Raw genomic sequence first — 26,667 nt, forward strand, 5'->3', positions numbered from 1 at the left:
TAACTCAGGATACTAAACGCTTAACCTTCTGTTTTGGCATGAAACAGAAGTTCCGATAGTCTTTTCTTCCCTATTGTGACTTCTATTTGTTCATGGGGAATTGATTGGATGGTTGTCGTTTACTATTGGTGGATCTCATGTGAGTGACAGGTTGTCTGGTGGAATGCCCTTCGTCAGATCGGATGGATCCCACATCAGAAATATCAGATATATCTGGATCCCAGACTCTGAATCCCTGCAGAAGATATCAGTCTTCTATCAGCCTGTGAGTTTGACTGAGAAAGCCAGGAAGAGCAGAAGCAGGAGACAAAGTGATAATGAAAAGAGCAGAGTTTATTGATTAATCTTAGTAGCATATTTCAATGCTCAGACTTTGTCTGAATGTCTCAATGCTCATGCTTAGACTTCATATGACCAACAAATTCCAACAAATTCAATGTGTTATTATACCACAGCAAGAACAATAGAAAATTCTGCTTCACAACATCGTTCTGTGACCTTGAAATGGAAACATGCTCTTAACTCCTACTCATGAAAACAAACATCCCTTCAAACCATACAATCATAAGATTAAACAACATAGCAGGCATTTCAAGAGCAAGGAAATAAGTAAAATAGTAAGTAATATAAAATATAAAAACATAAAATGACAGATGAATAATAACAATAAAATGACAAATAAATAATAAATGTTATAAATCATATAATAATAATAATAATATGATAAATCAAATGACAAATACATAAATGACTAATGAATATAAATGATCATAAAATTAAATCATAAAAAGACTGAAAATTAAACGACACAGATATATGGTTGCTCTCTAATTAAAGTAACACACACAGGTTGCTATTGAGAATCCTTAGATCCTTCATCATGTAGAACTCTATGTATTTTTTTTGTGCAAAGAAACACAATAAATAGTACTATAAATAGTTTTATAAAAGTGGACTTAAAGTGACTAAAATAAATTGTGATAAATATTGCCCATTTAAACGTGATTTTAATTCTATATTTTTGTTTGAATTCAGCCTGATTGGCTTGCATTTCTCTAAGAATATTATATAATGTAAAACATTGTACATGTGCAGTGAAATCACTTTTAACCGGCATCTATATCAGTGGGGGAGGAGTTGTAGATCTGTATCCTGTGAGTGGAGGGCTGTTTCTCATGAATATTTCACTCTCTCCCCTCTTTTCTTCTTTGCCCTTCCCCATGCATACACACATGTGTGTAAGTGCTCCATGTGTATTATTCATTAGTATGTTTTCAGCGTATATGAGGAGGGGGTTTCTTACAAAAGCCCTTTTCAGAACAAGATAAATATATATAACTTTTATATCTACTTATCTATGTAATAATTCCTTTTCTCTGATTTCATGTTTTGAGCTATTGTTAATTTGTTACATCTTAACTTTTCAGATCAATTTAACCAGCTCATGCACCCGTTTTCAGAAAATAATCTGATGTTGTTTTTTACTTTGAATTTGTTTACTTAGAAAGGGTTTTAAAAACTCAGCGCTGAAACATAATTAAGCAATTGATTGTTAATTGTTCTGTTTCTCATTTTTGTAAATGCATTCTTAATTTCATTGGACTTTGGTGGATAGATGGATTTTTATGCATGCAGCTGTACACTTTAAAAAATGATATGACCAAGTTGATAACATATATTTTTACATTACTGTAACTAATAATAATAATAATAAGCTAAGCTTTATTTTTTTAAAGTCAGTTTAATGTAATTTAAGTTGAAATGACTTTCAAGCCAAGTTGATTGTACTTAATTTTTAAGGCACTCATTTTTTTTTTTTTTTTTTACAGAGTACTTGTAAATGGCTTTACGGTGACTTTAACATTTCATTTTGTGGGATAGATGCTTTAAAATATAAATTTTACATTGCAGAAAAATTACATTGCATATTTTTGCAAATGACACGTTTGCAAAGGGAATGTTTGGAAATCTAAAATTGATATTTCCCACTAGCACACTAAATCAAAAGATACAAATAACCATCATAAAGCTATTTAATTTATTATTTAACTTAGGTGTATTAAGTGTGTGTTATTTTTATAAATATATATATACACACACACACACACACACACACTCACACACACACAGAGTATATACAGTCTTAGATTAGAGAAACTAATATCTGGTCTAAGACTGTTGTGTAGTAAACTCTTGACTATACTACTCAGATGGCCTAATAGACATCATTAATTTATAAAGGCCTGATTCTGTCGTGTGTAATGTGCAGTCATGTGTAATCAGTGTGTTTGGAGTGGCGGGTAGAAAAGCTGCTGTGATCAAAGAAGAAAATAATGAAAGTGTAAGTTCAGTACTGTCTAATAAGCTCTGGTAAGACTTTGCTATTTTATTTCTAAGAGAGGTAGGATCTTTTCTGTAGTTTGTGCTTTATTGTTTATGACTCAGACGTGTCTGTTTTTGTGTTCCTCTCGAGTGACGGCCGCGCCAGATAGAATGTCTTTCTTCCTCTGAAAATGCCTTGAAGTCTCTTGGGAACTTTGAGTTATTTTTGCTGCTTTTAAAGGCTTCACGTCTGTATTCATCCTGTGGAGAGCACCGGGGGAAAAAACTGCCCACCTCCCATTTCCATTCCCTCATCCACTCCTGTTTCTTCATCTTTCTGTTCTCTCAATATCGTAAAGTGTCTTAGTGCATTTGTGGTTGGATGTTTTGCATTTTTTCTTTGTTTGCAACATCTGGAGCATTAATGGTGCTGTATCTGTGGATGCTAAAAGTAAATGGATGGATGTTGAGGTATTAGTGTGGTAGTCGAAGGGCAAAAGGTTAATTACTTTTTTGTGGTAATCCTGAATCTGTAGAGGATTTAGAGGAGATCTTATTTCTTTTTGTTTCCTTGACGGTACAGATGTGACCCGTCTCTTGGACCAGCGCTCTCCGAGGTGTGTTAGAAAGGGCTTGCCATGGTCACCAAAGACAACGCTAACTCTGGTGAGTAGAAAAGGATCTCAGGACACTTTAAACTTTAAACATGTTAATGTAATAGAAACATTTCCTCATTCAGATTTGTAAGATATAAGATATGGCTGAGATAGATATTTGTACGCTATACCTTTCAAAAGTTTGGGGTCAGTAAGATTTTTTTTTCTTTGAATAAAATTAACACTTTTATTCAGCAAGGATGCATTAAATTGATCAAATATAAAGACATTTATAATGTTTCTGCTTCAAATATGTTCTTTTGAACTCTATTCATCCAAGAATCCTGAAAAATTGTATCACGCTTTCCACAAAAATATGAATCAGTACAACTGTTTTTAATATTGATAATAAGAAGAAATGCTTCATGAGTGGCAAACCAGCATATTAGAATGATTTCTGAAGGATCATGTGACACTGAAGACTATAATGATGAGTAATGATGCTGAAAATTCAGCTTTGCATCACAGGAATAAATTATGTTTTAAAATACATTCAAATAGAAATTGGTTATTTGAAATTGTAATATATTTTAAATTTTTTCTGTTTTTACTATATTTGTCATCAAATAAATGCAGCCTTTATTGAACATAAGAGGCTCTTTCAAAAACATAAAAAAAAACTTACTGACCCCAAATAATTTAAAGGCAGTATAGACAGACAGACAAATTGTAAATTCATGATAAATTCAAATTTTTATTAGTTTGCTAATCATATTTTTTTTATTATTGTTCAGTGATTTGAACAAACCACAAAGACTATGAGCCCTATTTTAATGATCTAAGCGCATGGTCTGAATCACATGGCACAGGTGCACTTAGGGCGTGTCCGAATCCACTTTTGCTAGTTTAACGACAGAAAAAATGATCGACGCACCAGGAGTATGGTCCAAAAGGGTTGTACATCGTCTCTTAATGAGTCAAGGCTGTGTTTTGGGCATAACGTGCAATAAACCAATCAGAATGTCATCTCTGTGTATATGATAACTGCTGTGTCGCGCCTAGCGTTGCATTGTGACGAGTGTATGATAGGGCCATAAGTGTTAAAGGGTTAATTCACCCAAAAATGAAAATTCGGTCATCATTTACTCTCCCTCATGTCGTTCCAAACCCTTAAGACTTTTGTTCATCTTCGGAACACAAATGAAGATCTTTTTAGTGAAATCTGACAGCTTTCTGTCCCTCCATAGACAATCTATGCAACTACCACTTTCAAGCCCAAGAAAGGTAGTAAAAACATTAAAAGTAATCCATCTGGTCAACTTTGGGCAACCTGAGTTCAAGTCCCAGCTCGTGGACCTTTCCTGATCCCATCCCCTCTCTCTCTCTCCCACTTTGCTTTCTGTCTGCTTACTGTCCTATCATAATAAAGGCAAAAATATGTACATGACTTCAGGTTTAAACTCCTGGTTTAACCTCAGTTTTATGAAGGGACGTGAGTGCTTTGTTTGCGCAAAAATGCATAATTTACCACTTTATTTACAAAATATTGATTTCCAACATGTTTTCAATGTAACAACATTCGCTCTTGTGTCAACACATCACGCATGCATTGTGGTGCTCTGGTGAACGCGTGTTGGAGCTTAATATTTTGTAAAAATTAAAAGTGGTAAATGACGTTTTTTTTTTTGCACAAAACAAATCACTTGCCTCACTTCATAAAATTGAGGTTAAACCACTGGAGTCACATGAAATACTTTAAAGGGTTAGTCCACCCAAAAATGAAAATTATGTCATTAATGACTCACCCTCATGTCGTTCCAAACCCTTAAGACCTCCGTTCATCTTCAGAACACAGTTTAAGATATTTTAGATTTAGTCTGAGAGCTTTCTGTCCCTCCATTGAAAATGTATGTACGGTATACTGTCCATGTCCAGAAAGGTAATAAAAACATCATCAAAGTAGTCCATGTGACATCAGTGGGTTAGTTAGAAGTTTTTGAAGCATCTAAAATACATTTTGGTCCAAAAATAACAAAAACTACGACTTTATTCAGCATTGTCTTCTCTTCCGGGTCTGTGTATATCCACAGTGACGCTGCTTTTTCTTCTTCTACGGCGGTTGGCATCCAGCTTATTGGTGCATTACCGCCCCCTTCTGCTCCGGACTGTGACGCTGATGACGTGTTATGTAGTGCGCCCGAGCTTCGTTTACAGTCTGAGAGAGACGCACGCTGTATTCAAGCTATTCTACATTGTTTGTATTTTGGTATTGTTATATTTTTTAAAATGGTGCGTAGGTGTGCATGTCGCGGACTCGCGGGTGTCCTAATCGCGTCACGGTCCGGAGCAGAAGGGGGCGGTAATGCACCAATAAACTGGATGCCAACCGCCGTAGAAGAAGAAGAAGCAGCATCACTGTGGATATACACAGACCCGGAAGAGAAGACAATGCTGAATAAAGTCGTAGTTTTTGTTATTTTTGGACCAAAATGTATTTTCGATGCTTCAAAAACTTCTAACTAACCCACTGATGTCACATGGACTACTTTGATGATGTTTTTATTACCTTTCTGGACATGGACAGTATACCGTACATACATTTTCAATGGAGGGACAGAAAGCTCTCGGACTAAATCTAAAATATCTTAAACTGTGTTCCGAAGATGAACGGAGGTCTTACGAGTGTGGAATGACATGAGGGTGAGTCATTAATGACAGAATTTTCATTTTTGGGTGGACTAACCCTTTACATATTAAACTTAACATATAACGCAACATATAACTCATCCCAGACATGAATGTTCCCTCAAATTGTGTGGCTTGTTAAGGAGAAGTGTATATAGAAAATATATTTATAGCAATATGCGTCCTCTTTTTCACTGTCCTAGGCTCTATTGGAAAGACAACCTGTGTGAAGAAGCAAAAGTGTATGATGAACAATTCTCAAAAGGCTGGGAAGCTTTTCAGGGACCCGCAGAAGACTATATTTGAACCTGAACTGACCTTAGAGGTCACAGCTGATGATGGAAGGAAATCAAATCCGACAGAGGTCGCAGCGAACGGTGTTTTAGAAAATGCTGTGAATGAACAGACATGTAATGTATGGAGTGTTTCCAATCTCCAAAATCTGAAAGAGATGCAATATCTGCACCACGAGGCCGAGGATAGTCTAATCGACGCGTCACTGGACATGGACAAGTCGTCTCTCATGGGTTTCATCGACTCCAGTAACCTGGAGAGCTCGGAGGATGTTCAGACCGTTCCGTGCATCCAGGTGGACGTTAAAACGGATGTGGTGCTGATTGATGAGGATGATGATGATATGTCCCTAAGGGAGAGGACAGTGACGGACATGTCTACTACAGACGGGAACGCGGCCGAACTTGTGTGTGGGCGTCTTCAGTCAATCTCCTCTGACTCCTCCCACTCTTTGTGTGATGGGCGGAGTCAAGAGCAGGGCTCGACCATGGAGACGCCTCATGAGGAGCAGGAGCTGCCCAATACACACAAACGCTCCTGCTGCCTCTGTGTTATCATATGAGGTTTCTTTAAAAAGGGCCAATATTTTACACTTTTTGAACCGTATTTTTTTTCTCAAAAATAATTTTATAATGTTAAGGCCTGTTCACATCAAGGATGATAAAGATGACAATAATGTCAACTATATAATTTTGTTCTGTTTATCATGAGCACACACTGCAGTTTTGTTGTCTGTCACTTTAAATGCTTGAGCGGATTCTGATTGGCTGTCAATATTTTTCTCGTTCATCAGCTGGTTGTCAGAATATGCAAAATGGAAATACTCGCGGACTTTCTAACATTTACAGAAAAGGATATAACCATAAAATGTAAGTTATGCGGAAACCACGTGTCAAAGGCAGTAAACAGCACGCGCATCTGTCAAAACACAAGAGTGGACGACATGGTAAACGCTTATGCTTTTGTTTGAAGCGCTTATAAATATAAAGCAAGTTTCGGACATCCTGGATCACGTACCTTTCACAGAGCAGCTCTCTCTGTGTCCTCCGCTATTTTCCATATGCGTTTTGTCTATAGAAATGGGTTATTCACTACTGTAAATCGATGTGACTGGCTAAAGGTTTCCGATGGTTTCCGAGCACAGCGCGCAGAGGCAACTAATCACGAATAATTCGTTGTCGATTATTTCCATTGTCGATAATAATCGATTTATCGATTTATTTTGAAGCCCTAATATCTTTATTGTTATAGTTATCGTCCTTGGTGTGAACGTACCTTTAGTAAAGGTTTCTTGCACCCAAAACTCAATTAATTTAGTTTTCCATGACCACTTTTAAATCTCTCTCTCTCTCTCTCTGACCCTTATAATTAAACAAGTCATAAAATGGCATTTGTAACCTATTTTACTTTCATAATGTGACATGTTTCCTAGTGAAAGAATATTTTAATGAGGAAAAGGTATAGGGAAGGACATTTTATAATGTTAGTAAAGGTCATAATCAAATTGTTCATAACCATTTTTAAATCTCTCTTGAACCCTTAGAATTAAACAAGTGCATTTTCCTATTAAAGTCATAACATGATGTTTGTAACCTATACTTGCATAATATGACATATTTCCAAATGATATTTCCAATATTTTAATGAGGAAAAGATAGGGAAGGACTCAAATTTACTTATTGGATCATGAAAAGTGGAGCTCTTTTACATCAGAAGAAGAAAAAGCCTGTTTTCCATGATATGCCTTCTGAAGGAGTAAATTTGTTTCTGCATGGGCACAGTGGCTGTGAGGAAATGGTTTAAGGTTTTGAAAGCTGATGCTGCCAGTCATAGCTAGTTTAAACCTAACCACATTTTTTTTTTTTTTTTTTTTAATTTGGGCTGCTTTTCCTGTGCGTCTGGCACAATTGTGTTTTTGTGAATTATACATTTTGTGTGTGTTTGTCTTTTATCTCAGTTGTGCTGTAACCCTGGGCTTGTGAAATATTCAGTGCTGAGCTGAGTTTGTAAGAGGTCAGAAAGCACCGCTGGAAATGTGCAGGTACAATCAACTGCACAAAACATGAGAAAAACTCTGATATTTCTAGCTAGGCAAGCTCAGTTCGGTCAGTGACCAAAATGTGTCAGAACACTGTTAAAAACACAATTTAAGTACGATTTGCCTTCAGAGGTGCTATAGTGGGTGTTAACCTGCATTAAAGGTGCCCTAGAACCAGTTTTTACAAGATGTAATATAAGTCTAAGGTGTCCCCTGAATGTGTCTGTGAAGTTTCAGCTCAAAATACCCCATAGATTTTTTTTTATTAATTTTTTGAATTGCCTATTTTGGGGCATCATTAACTATGCACCGATTCAGGCTGCGGCCCCTTTAAATCTCGTGCTCCCCGCCCCTCCCGAGCTGTCGACTATAATACAGTGCATTTACAAAGTTCACACAGCTAATATAACCCTCAAATGGATCTTTACAAGATGTTCGTCATGCATACTTCATGCATACATCAGATCATGTGAGTATTGTATTTATTTGGATGTTTACATTTGATTCTGAATGAGTTTGATAGTGCTCCGTGGCTAAAGCTAACATTACACACTGTTGGAGAGATTTATAAAGAATGATCTTGTGTTTATGCATTATACAGACTGCAAGTGTTTAAAAATGAAAATAATGACGACTCTCTTGTCTCCGTGAATACAGTAAGAAACGATGGTAACTTTAACCACATTTAACAGTACATTAGCAAAACATGCTAACAAAACATTTAGAAAGACAATTCACAAATATCACTAAAAATATCATGTAATCATGGATCATGTCAGTTATTATTGCTCCATCTGCCATTTTTCACTATTGTTCTTGCTTGCTTACCTAGTCTGATGATTCAGCTGTGCACATCCAGATGTTAATACTGGCTGCCCTTGTGTAATGCCTTGAACATGAGCTGGCATATGCAAATATTGGGGGCGTACATATTAATGATCCCGAATGTGTCGTTACAGTCAGTGTTATGTTGAGATTTGCCTGTTTTTATGAGGTCTTTTAAACAAATGAGATTTACACAAGAAGGAGGAAACAATGGAGTCTGAAACTCAATGTATGTCTTTTCCATGTACTGAACTCTTGTTATTCAACTATGACAAGGTAAATTAAATTTTTGATTCTAGGGCACCTTTAAGAGCATAATTATTACTAGATACACCAGTTTGGTGTTGGTGAGATATTTTTTTAATGTTTTTGAAAGAAGTCTCTTATACTCACCAAGGCTGTAAGTATTTAATCAAAAAATACAGTAAAAATAGTAATATTGTGAAATATTATTACAGTTTAAAATAACTCTTTTCTATTTGAATATATTTTAAAACATAATTTATTCCTGTGATTCAAAGCTGAATTTTTAACATCATTACTCCAGTCTTCAGTGATCCTTCAGAAATCATTTGAATATGATAATTTGCTGCTCAAGAAACATTTCTTATTATTATCAATGTTGAGAACAGTTGTGCAGCTTAATATTTTTTTAAGGAAACCTTTTTTCAGGATTCTATCATGAATAGAAAGTTCAAAAGAACAGCATTTATTTGAAACAAAAATCTTTTGTCACATTATAAATGTCTTTACTGTCACATTTGATGTGTCCTTGCTGAATAAAAGTATTAATTTATTTCAAAAACATAAATCTTACTGACTCCAAACTTTTAAACAACAACTGTTTAAATGACATTTGAAAGTAGTTTGAATTTTGGTACCAGTATTTAACAGAAAATACAGCATCTTTCCACTGCCAGTGTGACGAATGAGCCCGACGTAATATTATCTGCAATTTTTAAAATGTTTTTTTTAACAATTTTTTTACCGGATTGCCAACTTTTTACACACAACATTTCTATGCTTAATTAGGCTAAAAAGCTTCTCATTTCTAAGAGGCTTCAAATTCAAAGCATAGCGTCCAGTTGTCTTGCATGCAATGCTGTAACAATGTTGCGTACTACTTTTTGAAACGTTTAGCACGTATACTTAAATATACTTTCACATACTTAAAAAAATATTAAGTGTGTACTGTGCAGTTTGGATTAGTTTTATAAACATCTCAGACGGCAAAACTGGCACATTTTCTGTACAGTGAGCTCTGTCTCTTCATATGGCTACAAAGGTGTCTGTTTTGTACATTTGAATAAAAGCAGTGCATATGTTCACAGCAGCATACTTTGCTTTTGTTTCTCTCCTGTCTCACTTGTGCAGCAGTCAGGTGGAGGAAATGCTTTTTCATCTCAGTGAAGGTTTCCGGATAAGCTGAGAGAGGGTGTGTGTTTTGTTGGGAGGGGTTGCTGTGTATGTGTGTGTGTGTGTGTGTGTGTGTTTGAGTTTGAGGGGTGTGTAAGGAGGGTGATAGGGCAGAGAACTCTTATCTTTCATTCCCAAACTGGGTTAACTCGCCATCCACTAGAGTTTGCGCTGTAGATGTGTCATGCGCTTGTATATGTTCATTTATTTTTGTACTCTTTTTGTCATGACCTTATGAAGAATATGATGCTATTAATAATTTGAATGTGACATTTTTGGAAAATAACTTCATTTTGTTTTATTTGTTCTAAATATGTAGACCAGAGCTACACCTCCAGAAAGGTAAGACAATGAATTTAATGTTTAATGTAACTAATATTAGAAGCCAACTTTAATCATACACATGATAATACATTTTTAAATAACATGACACCGATAACACAAAGGATTTTTTTATAGATAGCCCATCAGCGGAAATTGAAGATGGGTGTATTCACAGCAGTTTGGCAGCTTTCATAAACAGCAGCCAAAAATAGTCATAATCAGCATGTGGCCAGTGATGGTGCAATTCCTGTGGCCATAAGAATGAGCAGGTTCCCTCTCATACAGAGCGACATTTAACTGAATGTGTCAGCGCTGATGATAATAGATGCTCATTACAAACCGCACAGACCGCTGTGTCCTTCAGAAAGCTGAGAGGAGATGTGTTTGACCTTAACTAACCGTTCTGTGCCCCACTCATTCACCACTATCAACAGAGTTCAGAATGGAGGAGGAGGGTCTTTAGGGGGAAATTAGGAGAAATGTGGAGCAGAACAGTGATACATTGAGTTTGCAAGAAGAGAGGAGAGGAAAACAGCAATGACAGTCGAAAGAGTGGCCTTATGCTTCCTGATAATTCAAAGCATCTTTAAAGGTCAGTATCAAACAATTATAGGAGACTAATCACAATTTTTGTAAATGATTTTTAAATACAGAGTCACAAGAGATTGAAAAAAAAAAGATTTAATCTTGGAATTAATATATATATATATATATATATATATATATATATATATATATATATATATATATATATATGTATGTGTGTGTGTGTGTGTGTGTGTATATATATATATATATTATATATATATATATATATATATATATATATATATATATATATATATATATATATATATAATATATATATAAATATAATGTATGTGTGTGTGTGTGTGTGTATATATATATATATATATATATATATATATATATATATATATATATATATAGTCCCTTCATTACATATATATATATATGTTGTATGTATATATGTATGTGTATATAAATATATATTATGAATATATATGCATCTAAAATGATACTGTCAATCTAAAAAAAGTGTGAAAAAAGTGTGAATGACATTATTCTCATTTCAAAAATGTTAATCCAGCTTTTTCACTCTTCTCCTCAGATGTAAGAGTGAAGGCAGACACAGTGGATGTTTGTGCCTCTTGCCATAAAAATGCTACCTGTGATGATAAAACTGATGGATCTGGAGGGAAAGTGTGCAACTGCATGTATGGATTTGTCGGCAATGGAAGGACTTATTGCCAAGGTTTGATTATCCTGAGTACTGTTTTTGATTGATAAACAGATGCTATTTCATATTTTATATTCGTTTTAATAACTGTTAAGATGACTCTTAGGCAGGCCTGCCATGTACTTTTTGTAGGGCTTCTGTAACTACACAAATTTCTTCATCAATTGATAACTGTATTTATTGCTCCTCTGTTACAGATAAAGATGAGTGTCAGTTGGGCAGAATCTGTGGCGATCACACCAAGTGTCACAACACGTACGGCAGCTATTACTGCACCTGTCTTGCAGGCTACAGCCCTTCCAATCACATGAACACATTCATACCCAATGATGGAACGTACTGCCACGGTGAGTTTTCAGTTCAGTAAATGAATGCATTTGTGGAGCCAAATCATAAATTGGGCCCCAGTATGTCTTCCTCATAGTATTGTTGTTTTTCTGTTTGTGCTTCTGAAACATGTGCAGTGATGTTACAGGATGGGTGTGAACATGGTGTGGCAAGTGATATATCCTGAATGGCATAATTTGCTAACAAGTTCTGTTAAAATTTATTGCACAACTTTGGTTCAAAAATGTCAAACAGGAGTTGCTTCATGTGAAATGTGTCAAAATGCATTAAGGGACACACACTTCTCCTTGCTAACAACAACAACAACAACAACAACAACAAAAAAATTAAAAACTGAGATATTAACAGCACAGCACAAAGAAACAGTCATTTTGAACTAATTACTGCCTCATTATATGTTGGGGAAAATTCACCATCCTGATCAACAGACTTTTTATAGTAATCGAATTGAATAATTTTTTGTATAACACATTTCATACATCTAATGCAGCTTAAAATGCTATACATATCAGAAAACAAACCACATTAACCTGTGTTAACTGTCACCGCCTCTTTTTGAGCATAGATGAACTTAAATGGTTGTAATTCATGAATGCTTTGGAATACAGACCTGTATTTCTTCTTAAAAAAAAGACACTCAGCAGATTATTGCAGAAGTGAAAGCTTCAAAAAATGAAAGTGTACAAAAGTTATAGAAGTTTAAGTTAACATAAAGCCAACAAGTTTTGTTTCAAATTTGAAGTTGGTATTTGAGGTTTTAAAGTACTTTTTCCATGGCAATGCAATGTCCAATTTCACCACAGGATGAATTTTGAGTGTTTAAGTTTTCAAATGATACATCATTTATGATGGTTGATTGGATTATTACTAAAATATGTGATAGAAAAAAGGCAATAAAAAAGTGCACCAAGTGTTAATTGACAGTTAACAGGCTAAGAAAGTGATTCACCCAAAAAAAAGGAAGAAAAAAAAAAAAAAAAGTTTTTTGTCTATGGGCATCTTATAAATTTGATTTATACAGATTTTCTCATTTGGGAGCCTTTGTTATGGATTGCAATGCAATGGTTTTAGTGTCAAGTAAAAAAATACAATTATGAGAATAAAGTCGAAGCAATTTGAAATTAGAAGTTGTAATATTTTGCGAATATTATGTAATATAAATCTTATTGTCACGAATGGTAGTTGTAGTATTCAATGCATGATGAAGGAGATGGCTTCAATAATATTTAATGGAACAGGAAAAACACTAGGAAATCACACTACAAAACACCACATAACATAATCAATACAGGATGAAGACTGAACTGAAACTGAGTGCTTATATACAAAGGAAACAGGCGCAAACAAGACTAATTAACAAGACACAGCTGGTACAAATGAACTAATGAAGGAAACCATGGAAAGTGGTGGGAAGCTTAACAGAGGGAGGCATGTGACAAATGAAAATGCAAACACAGAGTTCAAAACAGACAGACATGTGACACTTCTATTGCTTTGACTTTATTCTCGTAATTTTCACTTCTCAAAAAAGTTATGTTTCTTTAATTGCATATTGCTGCACCTTTTATTTTCAAATTCTTAGATATATTCCTTTTATTTCTTTATTCATATGGCTGTCAGGGTTGAGTGGCTGCAAATAAGCACACAATGATAGAGAATACAGAGAACAATCTTTAAATACAAATACTCAGGAAACTTCAGGGCAAACGTAGGAGAAATAGCAAAACCACTACACATAGCCTAAACGTAAACGAGACAGAGCCAAGAACTGAATGAACTGAAGCCTTAAATACACAGACTGAGTAATCAATGGAAAACAGAACAGGAATGTATATTAGGAACTATGGAAACTAATAAGCACAGGGAACTCAGGGAAAACAGAACCAAAACAAAATGAAACTAAACAGACATCGAACTACATGTTACAGTGGCACTAAAATGCTGTCATAATATATTCTGTTTTGGTGATTTCAGGCTGCACATTTCTCCTCTCACTCCATGATGTTGTTTTTGTATTTAGATATAGACGAGTGCAGCGTACAGGGGGTCTGTGGTGAAGGAGGACTCTGTCAAAACACAGAAGGAGACTTCACCTGCTCCTGTCAGACGGGTTACACAGTCCAGGATGGATCAGAACCCTTTAATCCAAACCGAGATGCAGCTTACTGCAAGAGTAAGAATGGAGCCAATGTCTTTTACATTAAAGGGTTAGTTCACCCAAAAATGAAAATAGTATCATTAATTACTCACCCTCATGTCGTTCTACAACCGTAAGACCTTCGTTCATCTTCAGAACACAAATTAAGATATTGTTGATGAAATACGATGGCTCGGTGAGGCCTCTATTGAGAGCAAAGCCACTGAACCTCTCAAGATCCAGAAAGCTACTAAAAACATATTTAAAATAGTTAATGCGTGTTTAGTGGTTCTACCTTAATATTATAAAGTGATGAGAACATTTTTTGTGCCACAAAAAACGACTTTTCAATGATATCTAGTGATGGGCGATTTCAAAACACTAATTCAAATCTTTTGTTTCGAATCAGTGATTCAGAGCGCCAAAGTCACGTGATTTCAGCAGTTCGGCATTTTGACACGCAATCCGAATCACTGATTGAAAACAAAAGATTCGAAGCAGTGTTTTGAAATCAGCCATCACTAGATATAGTTGAAAAGTCATTATTTTGGTGCACAAAAAGTTTTCTCATCGCTTTATAATATTAAGGTAGAACCACTGAACTGTTTTAAATATGTTTTGAGTACCTCTCTGGATCTTGAGAAGTTCAGTGACATTGCTGTCTATAGAGGCTTCACTGAGCCATCGGATTTCATCAAAAATAACTTAATTTGTGTTCCGAAGATGAATGAAGGCCTTACAGGTGTGGAACAACATGAGGGTGAATAATTAAGGACATTATTTTCATTTTTGGATGAACTAACCCTTTAACAAATCACTTAGACTATTAGTAGACTGTTAGTTGGCGACCCATACGGTATGGGTGTCACGGTTCGGTTCATGCAGTCACACGATGTATACATAGGGATGGTCCTCAATGCATAACACGAGATCCAGGGGGCGAGGTTGGATCCAGATCCAACTCCTCCCACTTTACATATCCCTAAATCTACCCATCTCCACCCCCTGGATCTGGATCCAACTCCTCCGACTTTACATATCCCTAAACCTACCCGTCTCTGCCCCCCGGATCTCGTGTTCTGCAGTGAGGGGCTACTGAATACATACAGTCACAGGCGATCCACACTCCAATCCAGAAGGGGGAGCATGCGGTAATGCAACACTGTTTCCTGCTGAAGAAGAAGAGACAATCAATCGATATGTTTGCATGTTATCTCTCAACCAGTGTTTCAGCTGCGAATAGATATCAATAAAACTGCTTGAGAATAATATCTCACGTAGCATTATATTTACCTCGGGTATTTAGTGCCGACAGACAGCATGTTAGTTGGCTACAGAAATGAATTCTAGAGAGGAGCATTTCGTATATACACTATATATATTAGCCTATTCATTATATTTACTTAACCTGTTAGTAATCTCTTAATTATTTAATGTATGTTTAAATAAATTTGTCATGAAAACAACTTATGACAGCCACTGTGTAAATGATTATATTTCAAAAATGAATTGGAGTAGAAAATTAGCTTTATAATTAGGTTAATTAAGTTAATGCAAAACCTGTTGATTATTATATCTAAAAATAAATAGCAACTGAATTCAATAATTTGGGCTCTTGTTAAATGTAACCTTTAATATTATTATAGTAATGTGCAAGTAAGGGCTCCCTATAGTTTACAGCATTAGCTAAGATAGCTTTTTTTATCCTTACGAAAGTTAATTAGAATTTAATTTATTTAAACACAGAGAAAAAAAAAAGTGTGTGTGTATATATATATATATATATATATATATATATATATATATATATATATATATAATATGTTGTTAATATTAAAGGGTTAGTTCACCCAAAAATTCATTTTCAGAACGCAGTTTAAGATATTTTAGATTTAGTCCGAGAGCTTTCTCTCCCTCCATTGAAAATGTATGTACGGTATACTGTCCATGTCCAGAAAGGTAATAAAAACATCATCAAAGTAGTCCATGTGACATCAGTGGGTTAGTTAGAAGTTTTTGAAGCATCGAAAATACATTTTGGTCCAAAAATAACAAAAACTACGACTTTATTCAGCATTGTATTCTCTTCCGGGTCTGTTGTCGATCCGGGCTCACGACTCCGCAGTGACGCTGCTAATGTAAGACGCTGCTGACGTGTTATCCGTTGCGCCCGAGCTTCGTTTACAGTCTGAGGGAGACGCACACGCTGTATTCAAGCTATTCTACATTGTTTGTATTTTGGTGTTGCTATATTTTTTAAAATGGTGCGTAAGTGTGCATGTCGCGGATGTCCTAATCGCCAAAAACAACGACGTAAAAGTGCATTACCAACGCCGACAGATGAAAGGATTCAATGGAATCAATTCAATGGAATCAATTCAATGGAAAGGATTCCGGAAGAGAATAAAATGCTGAAAAAAGTCGTAGTTTTTGTTATTTTTGGACCAAAATGTATTTTCGATGCTTCAAAATCTTCTAACTAACCCAATGATGTCACATGGACTACTTTGATGATGTTTTTATTACCTTTCTGGACATGGACAGTCTACCGTACATACATTTTCAATGGAGGGACAGAAAGCTCTCGGACTAAATCTAAAATATCTTAAACTGTGTTACGAAGATGAACGGAGGTCTTACGGGTTTGGGACGACATGAGGGTGAGTCATTAATGACATAATTTAAATTTTTGGGTGAACTAACCCTTTAATGTTAAATTCTATTAAAGTAATGGATCTGTTTTTGTGTGTGTGGTTTCTATAGTGATAGATTGCGGGTCTCCTCCTTCAGTCCTCCACGCTGAGCAGCTCTCCCCCACCATCACACACTACAACAGTGAACTCCAGTACGGCTGCAGGGAGGGATTTCAGTGGAAGAGAGGACAGAATTCCTCCATCTGTGGTCTGGATGGAAAGTGGCACGGACCAAGTTTGGTCTGTGAAGGTAATATTTACGTTTGAGCAAAATAGAAATACCACATTAGGTTTATGACACAGCATTTTCAACCCATTTTGCTTACATAGTTTGATGTATTTCATAGTGAAACAGGATATTCAGCACACAAACACAAAAAAATATCACAAACAGGCTTATACAAATTCATTGCATATTTTACTGTCACCTGACTGATAAAATGTAATCAATTTCTACGTAGAAGTGGACTGTGGGGAGCCTCATGTTATACCTCAGTCAAAATTGGTTTGGAATAACATCTCTCGAATGGGATCATTGGCGCTGTATGTGTGTGACCCACAGTTTTATAACAGTGGACGTGAGAATGTGTCAGTATGTACTGCTCATGGGACATGGAGCCGTCCTGACTTCCAGTGTGAAGGTATCTGCTTTTGTTTATTATGTCGACAGAAATATGACAGCGTTTCTCAAGCAAAGAATCTGTTGAGTATGTTTATGTGTGTTTAGAAATACAGTGCGGTTCTCCTCCGGTCCTGCCTCACTCAGTGTTAGTGTGGAACGGTGTCAGTAAGATTGGTTCTGTGGCTCTGTATAACTGTGTAACTGGATATCACAGTATGGATACAGGAAATGTGTCCGTGTGTAAAACCAACGGTCAGTGGAGTAACCCAGACTATTCTTGTGAAGGTACAGAGAATTTTTTTTTCACCAAAAAATTATAATTGTCACAATTTATTCACATTTAGTCATTTATTTTATTCATGTCAACCCGAGTTTCTCTCTTCCCTATATAATTCAAAATAATTAATTTTCCAAAGTATCCTGGCTGCTCTTGTCCAAAACAATTAAAGATGGACACTGCAAAAAAAGCAAAAAAATTATGTTCTTCCTCCGTATTTTTGTCTTGTTTTCCAGTACAAATATCTAAACGTTCTTAAATTAAGATATGACATCAGATATTTAGTCTTGTTTTCTGAAAAATGTATCAAAATGAAGTGAGTTTGTGCTTAAAACAAGAAAAAATATCTGGCAGTGGCGTCAGAAAAATAAACTTAATTTAATTAGATATTAATTAGATATTTTGTCTTGTTTTAAGCATAAACTCACTTAATTTTGATAAATATGTCATAAAACAAGACTTAAAGGATTAGTCCACTTTTAAATACACTTTTCCTGATAATTTACTCACCCCCATGTCATCTAAGATGTTCATGTCTTTCTCTCTTCAGTCGAAAAGAAATTAAGGTTTTTGAGGAAAACATTCCAGGATTATTCTCCTTACAGTGGATTTCAATGGCTACCAACAGGTTTAAGGTCAAAATTACAGTTTCAGTGCAGCTTTAAGGGCTTTAAACGATACCAGATGAGGAATAAGGGTCTTATCTAGCGAATCGATCGGTAATTTAAAAAAAAAATACAACCGTTTATGCTTTATAAACAAAATATCGCCTTGAACGTACTTTCCGCTTCCACATTCTTCATAATGCTTACGCTGAATGTCCTATTCCTTATTCAAGTAACGGAAAAAAAACGAAACTGGCGCCGCGTTCGTTCCGTACGTTCAGTACGTTCAAGGCGATATTTTGTTTATAAAGCATTAACGGTTGTATTTTTTTCGAAAATGACCGATCGATTCGCTAGATAAGACCCTTATTCCTCATCTGGTATCGTTTAAAGCCCTTAAAGCTGCACTGAAACTGTAATTTTGACCTTCAACCTGTTGGTAGCCATTGAAATCCACTGTAAGGAGAATAATACTGGAATGTTTTCCTCAAAAACCTTCATTTCTTTTCGACTGACGAAAGAAAGACATGAACATCTTGGATGACATGGGGGTGAGTAAATTTATCAGGAAAAGTGTATTTAAAAGTGGACTAATCCTTTAATATCTTTAGTCATTTTGCTTTTCAAAATGTATCTTGATTTAAGAACATTTAAATATTTGTGCTGGAAAAGAAGACAAAAATACTGAGGAAGAAAATTTTTTTTGCAGTATGGTCAAATGGAAAATATAATGACTAAAAAGTACTCTAACCAATTATCACAAAGTAGTCCTTAACACTCTATTTGCTATTATTTATCATCTCATGAATACATACAAAGTGCTTTGTGTGTGATTCTGCATATGCAGCAATGCCATAGAAGAACCAAACCTTCAGTGAACAGTTCTTTTCTTAATATGAACATCATTTAAAAAATCTAAAGAACCATTTTTTCACTATAAATAACCTTTTGTCCAGTGGAAATGTTCTATGGATTTTAAAGGTTTTTTATGGAACCATCAATGCCAATAAAGAGCCTTTATTTTAAAGAGTGTATAAGCAATGTTAATCCTCTTTATACTGCAGTGATTTGGTCATAGCCATGACGTGTCATTTCCTTCTCAACAGAGATTGTGTGTGGGGAGCCTCCTATTCTGCCCCTCACTGTACAGATATGGAATGGCAGAGTCACATTTAACAGCACTGTAACATATCACTGCAAACACGGTTACTATCCTAAACAAGGACATAATATATCTGTGTGCGCTGAGAACGGTTATTGGACAAAACCAACTCTGTTGTGTGAAGGTAATTGTTTGCATGCTTTTTTTTTTACTCAAAGTTAAGATTGTTTTAAAAATAAATTAACTGACTTTTTCTTTAATGTGTAAACTGAAGATATTTTCAAGGTTTTTGTTGTTTCTCAGAGGTGAATTGTGGCATACCGCCTTCTCTCCCCCTCTCTGTTATGATATGGAGAGGAGACACTAAAGTTGGATCCAGTGTGTCTTATATGTGCGTTGAAGGATTTCATAATGTTAGGGAAGGAGATGCGTCAGTTTGCGATTCAGAGGGAATCTGGAGTCTTCCTGATTTTCTGTGTCAAGGTATTTTTCTGCACTTGTACTTCTTGTTGACAAGTTTTCTCCCTTTATTTTGTGAATGGGTCATTCGCAAGAAATGGTGCAATTTATGTCTCTGTCAAGTCAAATCAAGTCACATTTATTTATATAGCATGTTAAACTGCTTCAAAGTAATAAACAAGAAAATAACCGCATTATTGTTCATCACAAAAAGCAGCTTTAAAAAGACAATAGTGTCATTCAACTCAATTTAGTCCAATGTTTATTCAGATTAGTTCAATAACAGTGTGAATGTTGAAAGTTCATTAGTTATGAAGGGAAATCTGTTCAACTATAAAGCAGCTCTACTAAATTATCAGGAAATTTTAATTCTGAATTTCTAATATTAAAAGTGTTTCTCAGAAATCGCTTACTGCACCTTTAAGGTTGACCATTTCATGAGAATGACCTTTGGGATATTTCAGTGCTGTCCTCTTTAATAAGCTGATAATATGTATGCACATGTACAGTGTGTCTGTATGTGTGTTCGTTTAGAAGTAGACTGTGGCGTCCCCGTCTCACTGCCTCACTCAGTTGTGTTGTGGAATAACAGCTCCGGTCTGGGCTCTGTGGCCCTGTATGTGTGTGAAGCTGGATATCGCACTGTGGGTGAAGGGAATGTGTCACTGTGTAACTCTAATGCAAAGTGGAGCAAAGTTAACATGAGATGTGAAGGTACTGACAACATTCTGTCATCATTTGCTTACCTTCACATCATTTAAAACTTTTTTTCTTTCGTGGAACACAAAAGGAAAATCATTCAAGTTGCTTTACACTTTAAGGTCATCAATTGGAAATAATGAAATATGCAGCATTTTTGAAGTGGTCTTTATTTCTAACACTCTACACTGGTCTCAATGAACAGAGATAAACTGTGGGCCTCCCCCAGAATTCCCACTAACAGATATAAACTGGAACAAAGCATCTACACTGGGCAGTGTGGTTCAGTACAAATGTAAATATGGACTCGAACAGGAGGGTGACAAAAACACGTCAAAATGCACATCAGATGGAACATGGGAAAAAGTGTCTGTAACATGTACAGGTAAACAATTGAATTCCTAAAAAGACACACTATGCTTAAAGGTTTGGGGTCAAAGATTTTTAAAATTCTTTTACTCAGCAAGGACGCATTAAATTGATCAAAAGTGACAGTAAAGACATTTAATGTCACAAAAAATTTCTATTTCAAATAAATGCTGTTTTTTGAACCTTCTATTCATCTATTCATTTCTATTTCAGAATTTTAAAAAAAGTCTCAGTTTCCTCAAAAATGCAGCACAACTGTTTTCAACATTGATAATAATAATAAATGTTTCTTGAGCAGCAAATCAGCATATTAGAATGATTTCTGAAGGATCATGTGACACTGAAGACTGGAGTAATGATGCTGAAAATTCAGCTTTGCATCACAGGAATAAATTATATTTAAAAATATACTCAAATAGAAAACCATATTTTAAATTGTAATAATATTTCACCTTTTTTTTTGTTTTTACTTAATCAAATATATGCATTCTTGGTGCACACAAGAAACTTATTTCAAAAACTTTTTAAAAAATCTCACTGACCCCAAACGTTTGAACGTCTTTTGCACAAATACCATAAATACTGTTTTTTCACAGGGGTTTGTTGTCACATGGGAAGTGATTACAAGGTCTATATTTTAGTACTTAGTCCAAAAAATGAAATGAACACAATAAAAACACATAGGGCTTTATTCAAGTAAGCGCTAACTATAACGATGGTTGCTGAACTGTGTTCGTAAATGTCAGGTTGGGGTCACAAGTTTTATATTCATAATTTTATAAAGTTCATTAACATTTCTGTTGGCAAAAAGAATGGTTTGATGCTTATGTTGCCTTTTCCATTGTTTTGATGTTTCCTGAATCATTTTGATAATTGTTTTATAATTGTTCTAGTGTTTAATTTTAGCTGAAGAACAGTGAACTATTCTATAATAAATTTTAAATACAGAATGTTATGGATATTGACTTTTATTCTTGACTGTAGTGATATACCAACTTTTAAATGAATCTATTTTTTCCCCTGGGTAATAATAGTGGAAATGTTTGATGGATTTTTTTTGTAGTTAAACTGACTGTCAGAAATAAACCTACAGTATGACGACTAATCCACAAGGACAAATTACAATGGGAAAAAGAGAACAAAATCACAGCCTTATATTTTGTCACAAGTGTCCTATATTTGGATCAACATATTTCAGAACAATATCAGGAATGATATTCATAACAATTTCTGTGTTTTTCTCTCTATAGTACATTGTGGTCCTGCACCAGAGGTGCCGCACGCAGAGGTAGCATGGGACAACAGCACTGCAGTGATCCACCGCTGTGCTGAAGGACACTATAGACACGCAGGAAGTGACATTTCAATATGTGATATCACAGGAAAATGGCAGATAGCCACCCTACATTGCAAAGGTACACACAAAATAGTGTCACATAGCCAAAAGAGTGGCTGTTGACGTAAAATCTGGTCTAATTTGCATCTGATTTTGTGTGTTCCAGAGCTGAAACTCACAATTAATGATCTGGTGGTGATTAATGAAAGATGTCTTCGCTGGAATGCAGAGAATGAGGGAAATAGGGAGACATACACAGTGAGTGTTCATTAGTTCATTTCAGCTATGTCCTGTTGCATTCCTAAAGTTGTCTATCAGTCATGAAATGAGCTTGTATGTAACATCTCAACACAGGTGACGTTCGTTGGATTGCGAGACTTTGATCAGCTGTTCAGTGACAGAAGAAAAAAGATGTTCAGCTCCACGGCCCCGTTGCCTGTTCTCTGTTTAAATCTCTTGCCTGCTACAAACTACACCATAACCCTTATAGCCGAGTCCACACGTGCCACGTCTACAGTGACAGCAAACACTAGCATACCAGGTACAAAACAAAAGCTGCTTTCATGCAAACATCCATAATCCACAAACAACATTTTATGTCAAGGTGAAATGGCATTTGCAATTTTTATTTGTGTAGTGTGACATTTTTCTGAGTAAAACTTCAGTGAAATTCAGTGAAAAACATTCACTGCAGGTCAAGATCAAGTTGTAATGTTGTAATCTAGTGTTATTTATAATATTTGATGATATTTTTTATTGTATAAAGTGCTATAAAAATAAAGTTGACTTGACTTCACATTATTGCATAGAGTATATGCAACTTATATTACATTAACTGGCATTAAATTACTGCGTTAAAGGGTTAGTTCACCCAAAAATGAAAATTCTGTCATCATTTACTCACCCTCAAGTTGTTCTAAACCTGTATGAATTTCTTTCTTCTGTTGAACACAAAAGATATTTTGTAGAATGTCTGTAACCAAACAGGCCCCTTTGACTTACATAGTATTTTATGGAAGTCTAAGGGGCCCATCAACTGTTTGGTTACCCATTTTCTTCAAAATATCATCTTTTGTGTTCAGCAGAAATTATAATTTGAATGTATCTTTTTTTAAGTAATTCCAACTCAGTCATTAATGAGTAAATACCACAAGACTTTTATAGACAGACTAACCCAATTTGTTTAGTACAAACTCAAAAAGATTAATTATGTTGAACCAACTTAATTTTAATTCCAGTGTTTTGGGGCGCACTGTTGAATTGTTGACAAATATACCAGGATCAAGAAAGTAAAATTTTGATTTCAGTTGGATTTATGAGTGCCAGCATTGTGTGATGCTGACTGACATTCAAAACAATAAAACTAATGCTTTCTGTACTTGTATTTTGATTTGTACACTGAACTTCTTGTGCTCTGTTAGTCCCCCCCACACCAGAAATCAAATACAGTGAAGTAGAGGCTTCATCGCCCACTCTCAAGTTACGGAGATCGACGAACACACTTGACTCGATATGGTAAGGACGTTTAACATTTCTTGAAAGAGTTAATTCCAAATAATGCCTAATAAAAAGTTAATGCCATATGTGCATATGCAGTGGATTCAAACATCTGAGACCAGATTGAAAATGCTTCTAATTTGCATTCTTTTCTAATTTAAAACAAATGTTTTACCAGTAATTCCAAATTATATTATCAGCATAAGAATTTTTGAAAGTGAAAAATTAATGTTTTTGATGTGTCTCTTGTGCTTTAATGACACTTGAGCTGATGTGAACAAAACCTGAAGATCATGTTCTCCAGCGTGATTTGAGATGTTTTAATCATTTGTGCAAAGGAGGTCAGATGCTCAAAGTCAGAAATCCTAAAACTGCTTATTTACAGGTTTAAAAAAACTTGCTATTTGATCCCACTGCAGATGCTATAGATAATTCAGTATTGAGTTGCGTGAATGTCTTTTTGTGTTTCCTGTCTTCAGTATGTACCAGGTGTTCGTGTTACCAGTCGGTGGCGTGATGCTGTTTGACTGCAGCTCGTCTGTAAGTCCGCGGTTCTTCTCGCAGCAGAGATGTGACCAAGGGTACGTCACGGCACAGATACAGCTCAGCGGTCTCGGTGCAGAATTAAACTTCACCGTAGGGGATCAGCAGCTGTATGGAGACTTCTTCAACGCACCTCTGGAAAACGGAAAGGACTATTATATTATCCTCCGCACTGTATGCCAGTGGGGAAAGGTGGGAAAACATCTTAAAGGGATAGTTCAACCAAAAATTAAAGTTCTGTCATAATTTACTCACCCTCATGTCGTTCCAAACCAGTAAGACTTTCTTTCATCTTTGGAACACAAATTAAGATATTTTTGATGAAATCTGAGAGATTTCTGTCCTTCCATTGACAGCTACGCAACTGACACTTCAAAAAGTTCATAAAGAGATCATAAAACTAATCCATATGAATTGAACGGTTTAGTCCAAATTTTCTGAAGAGACTCGATCGCTTTATATCATGAACAGATTGAATTTAGGCTTTTATTCACATATAAACATTGATCAGTGAACATAAACAGAAGCTCAACTGAACCTGTGTGACACATGAGAACAAATTGGTTCTTGCAGAAGCACAAATTGCTGCGTAACACATGAGAATGAGCCTCATTTGTTCTCCCATGTCAAGCAAACATGCTTGAGCTTCCGTTTACCACAATTGATGTGTGCGTTGATGAATGCATATGTCAATAAAAGCCTAAATTTAATCAGTTCATCATATAAAGCGATCGAGTCTCTTCAGAAAATTTGGACTAAACCGCTCAGTTAATATGGATTTGTTTTACAATCTATTTATGAACTTTTTGAAGCTTCAAAGTGGTAGTTTCATGAACTGTCAATGGAGGGACAGAAAGCACTCAGATTTCATCAAAAATATCTTAATTTGTGTTCCGAAGATGAACGAAAGTCTTCAAGGTTTGGAACGACATGAGTGTGAGTAATTAATGACAGATTTTTCATTTTTGGGTGAACTAACCCTTTAAGAAAACCTGTAAAATTAGTGCATTAAAAAGTTCTTTGAATTTTCTCTAATTTCTCTCTTTGTGTTTTCTTTGGCAGTCTAGAACACAGTCTTGTGTAATCTGGGCTAAGACCAGAGGTAAAGATCATAAATCTCTTTAACACTGCTTTGTGCATCCTACAAATTCTATGTAAAAAATAAAAAATAATAATAACCCGACATGGTTTCTTTTCTCATATTAGGAACATCCTACATCATGAAGATATCTGCTCTTGTAACTGTTGGATTCATAAGTGCTGTTGGCTCAGTCGTTGTCATAGGATATTGGTACAGCTGGTGAGATTGCATTGACAGGATCAAATTTTGTGCCTTGTAACTCCTTTAAGCACTGTCTAATTATTTTCTGATTTTTTTTTTTTTTTTTTACAGGTACTGTAAAAAGTCCAGGTCCAGATATTTTTCTCCAGTTTTATAAACCATCTTAACACACCGATTCCTTTGTTCTGAAATAAAGCTGAACTGATTGTGATACTGATGAGTTATGTTGTGTCATCTTTACATGCGATCAGAAACATCCTGCCATTGTATTCACTTTACAGTCATACAAACCCGATTCCAAAAAAGTTGGGACACTGTACAAATTGTGAATAAAAACAGAATGCAATGATGTGGAAGTTTCAAATTTCAGTATTTTATTCAGAATACAACATAGATGACATATCAAAGGATGGAAGCATATGTTGTTCTAGAACTTGGATATACCTTTCAGTATTGATGGTGCCTTTCCAGGTGTATAAGCTGCCCATGCCACATGGACTCATGCAACCCCATACCATCAGAGATGCAGGATTCTGAACTTGTCTTCTTTAGTCCGGATGACATGGCGTCCCAGTTTTCCAAAAAGAACTTCAAATTTTGATTCGTCTGACCACAGAACAGTTTTCCACTTTGCCACAGTCCATTTTAAATGAGCCTTGGCCCAGAGAAAACGCCTGCGCTTCTGGATCATGTTTAGATATGGCTTCTTTTTTGAACTATAGAGTTTTAGCCGGCAACGCCGAATGGCACGGTGGATTGTGTTCACTGACGATGTTTTCTGGAAGTATTCCTGAGCCCATGTTGTGATTTCCATTACAGTAGCATTCCTGTATGTGATGCAGTGCCGTCTAAGGGCCCGAAGATCACGGTTATCCAGTATGGTTTTCCGGCCTTGACTCTTACGCACAGAGATTGTTCCAGATTCTCTGAATCTTTG

The 26,667-nt window shown here is 35.5% G+C and overlaps 1 protein-coding gene across 7 annotated transcripts; it reads left to right on the forward strand.

Moving 5' to 3' along the window:
* Positions 1-25,947, forward strand: susd1 (sushi domain containing 1). 7 transcript variants are annotated; one of them, XM_048188751.1, is made up of 25 exons: positions 2,159-2,822; positions 2,906-2,988; positions 5,807-6,843; positions 7,855-7,938; positions 10,135-10,195; positions 10,496-10,518; positions 10,636-11,092; positions 11,633-11,776; positions 11,959-12,108; positions 14,130-14,282; positions 17,010-17,189; positions 17,401-17,580; positions 17,667-17,846; positions 19,550-19,729; positions 19,849-20,028; positions 20,539-20,718; positions 20,909-21,088; positions 22,323-22,487; positions 22,575-22,666; positions 22,763-22,949; positions 23,830-23,923; positions 24,385-24,640; positions 25,511-25,550; positions 25,655-25,748; positions 25,842-25,947. In XM_048188751.1, exons 7-25 carry the CDS (start codon positions 11,038-11,040, stop codon positions 25,885-25,887), a joined length of 2,736 nt encoding a protein of 911 aa, XP_048044708.1. In that variant the 5' UTR covers positions 2,159-2,822; positions 2,906-2,988; positions 5,807-6,843; positions 7,855-7,938; positions 10,135-10,195; positions 10,496-10,518; positions 10,636-11,037; the 3' UTR covers positions 25,888-25,947. The 7 variants fall into 7 exon arrangements, with proteins under 7 accessions (XP_048044710.1, XP_048044708.1, XP_048044706.1 ...); XM_048188753.1 differs by lacking the exon at positions 2,159-2,822 and adding an exon at positions 1-265 and having other exon boundaries at positions 5,807-7,938; XM_048188749.1 differs by having other exon boundaries at positions 5,807-7,938.
* The last annotated feature ends 720 nt before the right edge of the window (positions 25,948-26,667 follow it).

This window comes from Megalobrama amblycephala, linkage group LG4 (genome assembly GCF_018812025.1).
Source record: "Megalobrama amblycephala isolate DHTTF-2021 linkage group LG4, ASM1881202v1, whole genome shotgun sequence".
Classification (NCBI taxonomy): Eukaryota; Metazoa; Chordata; class Actinopteri; order Cypriniformes; family Xenocyprididae; genus Megalobrama; species Megalobrama amblycephala.

What these genes read in the sequence shown, in the direction of transcription:
- susd1 (XM_048188753.1), top strand. Translation starts at nt 11,038, where the DNA reads ATGACAGTCGAAAGAGTGGCCTTATGCTTCCTGATAATTCAAAGCATC. An exon ending in ACCAAGTTTGGTCTGTGAAG is followed by an intron (nt 17,190 to 17,400) that starts GTAATATTTACG and finishes ATTTCTACGTAG; the next exon opens with AAGTGGACTGTGGGGAGCCT. An exon ending in AGTGTCTGTAACATGTACAG is followed by an intron (nt 21,089 to 22,322) that starts GTAAACAATTGA and finishes TTCTCTCTATAG; the next exon opens with TACATTGTGGTCCTGCACCA.